At 30.4% G+C, this 6881-nt stretch overlaps 1 protein-coding gene across 1 annotated transcript; it reads right to left on the bottom strand.

Moving 5' to 3' along the window:
- Positions 1–2437: 2437 nt before the first annotated feature.
- Positions 2438–4959, bottom strand: LOC149195421 (cytochrome P450 704C1-like). The gene is made up of 6 exons (XM_089407914.1): positions 4643–4959; positions 4281–4496; positions 3752–4039; positions 3262–3617; positions 2722–2893; positions 2438–2626 (listed from the first exon to the last, which is right to left on the bottom strand). The coding sequence occupies exons 1-6, from the start codon at positions 4949–4951 to the stop codon at positions 2438–2440; spliced, it is 1530 nt and encodes a 509-aa protein (XP_089264040.1). The 5' UTR covers positions 4952–4959.
- Between the last annotated feature and the right edge of the window lie 1922 nt (positions 4960–6881).

Raw genomic sequence — 6881 nt, 5'->3', positions numbered from 1 at the left:
GTTTATTATAACTTAAATCTTTTCAACTACTAACCTTTTGGAGAAATAATATATTATTACTATTTATTATTTTATTTCATTGAAAGGATCAATTATTAATATTATATTATTAAAAGTATATGGAATAATCAATTAATAATTTGTTGGAAGAATAACTAACTTATTTAGTTAAGTTAATATTTATAATTAATTTTTATTTTTATTTATTTAAAGGTTGAAATATTAATATCATAATATCAAAAGTATAATTTGTTAGAAGAATAAATAATTTATTTAGTTAAATAACCCAATTTAATTAATAATAACCCTTAATATTATATAAGAAGTAAAAGTTTATTAAAAGAAAAAGAAAAACTAATTTTGGTTTTTAATGAATTCTCTATAACCCCGAGGAGAAAGGAGATAATATAATTAACTCATTTTATTTATAGGCATAAATATTCAATATTGTAATACTAATAGTATTTGGACTAGATGGTTTATTAGAGGATTAACTAATGAAGTTAGTTAAATAATTTAATCTCTCTAATTAACACCCTTAGGAGAAGGATTGTTGATAGCTATTAATAGATAATAAATAATAGTTATAATGCTAACTAAACAATAATAGTGGTTATTATAAATAAATAATAATAATTAAAATAATTAAAAAGGAATTAAAATACATAATAATTTTTTTAAATTTTAGCGAATCTTATCTTATTACCAATCGAGAAGGGAATTAAATAAGATTAATAAACAAACTGCAAAGAAATCTAATAGCCAAGACAACTTACTAAAGGACAACACAAGGGGCGGGGACAAGGGGTGGGCTAAGAAGAAAGGGCCTGCTAATTTTCCAACCATCATCTCTATTGAGATTGCTCTGTCTCTTTTCAATTTCAATGGCCTCCCTAAATTTCCGGTGATGAAAATGGGAAATCTTGGCAATAACACAAGCCTCCTCAATGCATATGTGATGTTTAGTCTTTACTGCGTGTTGTGCCAAGGCGGAAGAACGAATCCTCCTATGTTTTATGTTACCTCGGTGCTTGCGAATCTTTTGATTAATGGAGGGCCTTATCTCACGAATGTAGGAAGTCCCACAAGAAAGGGAATTACGAATAGTGTTAAGGGGTCTAAAGATAGAGGGAATATCAAGATGAAACGGAATTATCAATAGTGTTAAGGAGTTTAAAGGTAGAGGGAATATCAAGAGGACACAGACACGCATCAAACATAATGTTAATATTAATATAAATTTATAAACAAATTAATATCAATTTATAAATAAAATGATGTATAGGTTTGAATCTATCTACATTCTAATATAATAATAAAATTATAGTAGTTATCAATAATAATAATAATAAAAAAAGTGTACCCAACTTATTTTATCTTAAACAAAATAAATTATATGCTTAAAATAATTGATGTTAAAATATTTAATTATAATTCGATTATACTAAAATTTAGAGGAAGAATATTCGAATATAATCCATTTTCAATGGAGTAAATTGTATGACCATACCATAGATTTATCTTATTCAATGGACTTGGTTATAGCATGTATTTTGAGAAAAAAAAGGAAGTAAACAAAGTGGTTTATGGAGTAAATTGTATGACCATACCATAGATTTATCTTATTCAATGGACTTGGACTTGGTTATAGCATGTATTTTGAGAAAAAAAAGGAAGTAAACAAAGTGGTTTATAATCTTATATACATTTGATACCAATTATGATATAAGGTAGTTTATATTGTTGTAATTGATTTTAATATTAAGGTGTAAATTTTATCAAAGTATAAGTCATTTATTATTTTAGTTTAAAAAGTTGCATTATATTATATTTGTCAATTTCAAAATAAATATAATACTTTTAACAAATAATAGTAATCAAAAGAAATATTCCATATATATGTTTAATATAAAAAATGTTATAGAAAAAATCAGAAGATAATACAACATTTAAATATAATTAGAAATATTATACATGATATTTATATAAAATGTTATATGGCAAATATATGTATCTTAACATTAATAAAGAATTATATTTTAAAGTATTTTTATTTGCATAAATTTTGAGTTGAGAGTTCTATTTAGTTAATTGAAAACATAAATCATAAATCTATCTTAAATATCAAAAAAATTTATAGTTCAAAAGTTTTAATCACACTAGATCTAAGATTCATCTAAATCTAAAATTATCATATTAACAAATATCACTCATATATATATACTTGTTATATCATTCTTCACACAAATAAAATTTGTCTCTCATGAGAGAAATGAGAAATTTCATCTCCCAGAAAAGCATGAGATCCCATAGCTTACATTCCGTCCTAGCAATTTTGAACGCTATAATAAATACATCTGGATAAAAAAACCTTCGATTTATCTACAACTAATGAAGTTTTCAGTGTACACTCCTTACTGGCAAGTAAAAGTTGTGATCAACAGGCAATTCTAGTATTCACTTGAAGATTTAGTCCATCTTCATTCATATGTAAAGTGAATGATGGACGATATCGCACTTCTATACCTTTAACAGCTTCAAATTTGAAGAAACGGACCACGACAGCAGCAACAATTTTCATTTGCATGTACGCAAAATCTTTGCCAATGCATATGCGAGGTCCAGCCTGTAACACGAAAGTAAAGTTTATCCATTTTGAAACGTGGTCAAAGTTATATTTCTCAATATATCAACTATAATGAATAAGCCATACCCACTTACTTGAAATGCGGTGAATTTGAATGGTGATTCAGGCTGAAAGATTCCATCCTTCAGCCATCTTTCGGGTTTGAACTCCTCAGCATCAGCTCCCCAAAGATATGTCATTCTTCCCATAGAATATGGAGCATAACCTATTATTTGGTAATAGGTTAGGTAAAAAATTATCGAGCAACTGACCAGTGTCACAACTCTCCGGAAGAGTTTGAAGATCCACCATTTCAAGAAAATACCACTAAACTTTTCTCGCTATAACATCAGTAGATTCTCCCACAACGCAAGACAATCCCATGAAAAATTTCGAGGGCTACATAATCCCCTATTTATTGGGCATAGGAATGCAAAATTCATCTGAACTAGAAAAAATGGTTTGGTAAAGCCCTAATATGCTTATATTGTGTCATATCTGGTTTTCCATGGAATAAAAACTGCAAGAGTGGATAACAAGGGGAGGAGAAACCTAACGAAAAACACGTAATTGCTCATGGGAAATAATGTTTTGACAAACTGTTGGGTTTTACCTAAACGAAAACCAAAACATACAAGTGTCTTACCACAGGAACAGCAGGGTATAAACGCAAGGTCTCTGACAAAACCGCATGAAGATAGTTCATCTTATCCAATACTGTATGAGTCAGGCTTTCAGAAAACATAGTTAAAGATTCTTCCATGGACACACATTCATTAACCTTGACCACGTCATGAATTTCTTGAAGAATCCGTTTTTCAACATCTGGGTTCTTGCAAAGCAAGTGAAAGAACCAAGAAAGGGTAACTGCAGTTGTGTCACGCCCAGCTATAGTGAAATTCAGAACAATATCTCGTAGGAACTTGTCAGAGTCAATCTCTGGAATTTTCTCCGTTGACGAAATAAAGCGAGACAGCAAGTCTGGTTTTACCTGAAAATATTTTTGCAGCCACAGACAGGGAAACAAGGTCATGAGTACCAGCACTAGCACACGATGAATATGTGGAAAGGGAAAATGAAACATTCACTTGTGAGATTGGGAACCTGGGGAGGGTATTCTCTTACATAGTTATTTTGCACACTTATCTCATGTCTTCTGCTCTGAATGACCTTGTACACAAAATCATCCATCTTTTTCATGTTTTCCTTCAAGGTAGCCTCTGACCAAATGTTGAAGTATCTTTTTAATTTCCAAGTAATATCATAATAACGCCACAATACCAGAGTATTTGCAGTATCAAAAGCTTTTGCAAAAGATGCCTCTGCTCCAGAGTTGGTATTTGTTAAGCTGTTCACCTCAATCCCGAAGGCCACTTTGCAGATTGAATCCATTGTTAACCTCAGTAAGAGACCCTATTAACATTCATCAATTACCGAGTATCCATAACATTTGGTTATTATTAGGAAACAAAAAAAAAAAGCGAATCTAAATGCTTTCCCACAATAACTGTCTCTTCTGAGAATGACCAAAATGTATATTAGTTACTTTCCCACTTTCCAACGTCTCTCTTTTGAAATTATCTGCTAAAATAATTGCAAGAGAAACAAGAGAAAACAGGAAATGCAATTCCAGCTCGAGGAGGATTTAACCTACCTGCATCTCTACCGTTTGTTCTGTTTTACACGCTTCGAGTAGAATTTTGGAAAGTTTCACTGCATTCTCTCGGAAAACAACACTATTGAACTCCTTCAAAGTTCTGGTGGAGAAATCTAAACTAGCCAACTTCCGTTGTTTTCGCCATTGCTCTCCATCTACACTGAAAATACCATCCCCTAAAACGTCTTCTATAATTTCGTGGTTGAACTTTCCCTGCCAAACGAATAAGCAAGTTATGATATATCACAATCTCATCTCTGAGGAAGCAATATATAATTATTGTAAGAGCTAAACCTTGACATAGTTTGGAAAATATAGTAAGAGCTAACTATAGTAATAAAATATAGGAAGAGTTAAACCTTGACATAGTTTGGAAAATTAGATTTGAGGATGTGCTCCACATTTGCAGGCTCAGTGGTGAAATTGTAACTGAATGTCGGATAAGCTAATGCGTAAGTTTTGTAGCGTCTGTGGTGATCAGCCATAAAATCATGTAAGCGATTAAAATTTAAAATGTCATTCACCATAGTGGCAGCCACTGGCGGATATATGTCTCCATTCCCTCTTTTCATTTTGAGTGTGATCATCAGCAACAGTGCAGTTGCCAGAGCAATCAGAATAGCTATAGGTGCTGCTCCATACTCCATGCTTAATTGGTAGGCAGCCATTAATCCGCAGCGATTCCTAATGTGTTATCGACTTTTGTAGTGTTGTAGTGTTCTTATAGAAGGGGACGATCAGGATGGCGACGAGGGGGTGATTTTCGTGAAGGTGGTGCCTACATCAGCACCTTCATCAGGATGATTTTCTTTACTTGTAGGTCTCTCACAACGGTCATTAGCATACTTGTTGGCATATTTTCTTTACTTGTAGGTCTCTCACAACGGTCATTAGCAGTGCAGTTGCCAGAGCAATCAGAATAGCTATAGCTGCTGCTCCATACTCCATGCTTAATTTGTCGGGAGCCATTAATCTGCAGCAATTCCTAATGTGTTATCGACTTTTGTAGTGTTGTAGTGTTCTTATAGAAGGGGACGATCAGGATGGCGACGAGGGGGTGATTTTCGTGAAGGTGGTGCCTACATCAGCACCATCATCAGCATGATTTTCTTTAGTTGTAGGCCTCTCACAACCGTCGTTAGCATACTTGTTGGCATATTGTATTGATTTATATGTTTATTGGAAACGTTGACATTTTGAAAACATTATCTTTGTTTTTGGGAATCTTGAGTGTGAAAGCACTATTAGACTTAGGTTGGAAAGAATTTTGCGGTACTTGAAATTATTTTATATTATTTATAATCTGATTTTTTATTTTTTTATTTAGAGAAAAATTCGATGGTTCATTATCAGGATTGGATTTATTTTATATTATTTATAATCTGATTTTATATATATATATATATTTATAAAAGTGACATGAGAACAATTCAATGGTTTATTATCAATATTGGATGAAACGACACATCAAATGACTAATTTAAATTCAAAAATATATTTTTATTCAAAATAATCTATAAACAGTTTTTATTAATAACATTGATAATTAGATAATATTAATATTATACATTATTTATATAATATATTGTAAAATTTTATATATATATATAACTATAACATTGTGAAACATTATGTTCTTTTTATGATGAAATATATTTTACATAATTAGTTAATATTATTATTATAATTTATAATTTTATACAATTTATAATTCCGTGTTACTAATTATATTTCTATTTAAATTAATCAATAAATTTTTTTGGTAGGTAAGCACACATGGGGGATTTGAACTAGTGACCTATCACAAGGAGTGTCTTAACAATACACTCATTCACCATCAATCAAAAACCCCATGAGCAATTAATAAATCATTATTAATAATAATATTAAAAAGTAAATAATATTCATGTTATTATAATTATAAATTATAAATTATATATATATATATATATATATATATATATATATATATATATATGTATGATTTTTTGGATAATTGGAAAAAATGCTTATTATTTTTGCTATAGAGAATTTATTTTCCCAAGTAACATGTTGCATTCATATCAAGGATATTGTTGCAATGATTTCAACCAATAAATTCCTGTTATCTTGTATATATGGTCTTTGATATATGGGGGATTGGGTGCATTGTTAAGACACTCATAGATGTTAAGTCACCAGTTCAATTCCCTGCCCTACTTAAGTGTTATTCTTGGATATTACCATTATGTAAGTGTTATTCTTGGATATTACCATTATGTAGTCTCACGTTGACCAAACTAAGTTACAAAAAATAAAATAAAAAACCTTCATCTTTGTTACTAGGTGTCTATTGTACAAAAATAAGATAAATAATATGGAAAACAATGAGCTTTATTAGATTGCTTCAAGTCCTAGCTAAAACCACTCATGACTCAAATGGACTTGACATAAAGATGACAAGCATTGGTTAAATCATTGGGAAATCAATAAAAATGTCACTCTCCAAAATATTATCAATATAAAAATTGATTTGATGAGCCTAAATTACCCATAAATAGCTAATTCCTCAAAAAATGGCCATAAATAGACTACTATATAAAATAAACCAATCTAGCA

This window comes from Pinus tabuliformis, chromosome 2_2 (genome assembly GCF_031772625.1).
Source record: "Pinus tabuliformis cultivar Carrire ecotype Pingquan chromosome 2_2, CPIR1, whole genome shotgun sequence".
Lineage (NCBI taxonomy): Eukaryota > Viridiplantae > Streptophyta > Pinopsida > Pinales > Pinaceae > Pinus > Pinus tabuliformis.
The sequence above is the reverse complement of the archived record's forward strand: the minus strand, read 5'-3'. Positions and strand labels throughout refer to the sequence as shown.

Coding starts and splice junctions, on each gene's coding strand:
- LOC149195421 (XM_089407914.1), bottom strand. CDS start 4,951: ATGGCTGCCTACCAATTAAGCATGGAGTATGGAGCAGCACCTATAGCT. Junction 4,040..4,280: donor AACAAACGGTAGAGATGCAG/GTAGGTTAAATC, acceptor GAATGTTAATAG/GGTCTCTTACTGAGGTTAAC. Junction 2,894..3,261: donor GTTCCTGTGGTAAGACACTT/GTATGTTTTGGT, acceptor GACACTGGTCAG/TTGCTCGATAATTTTTTACC.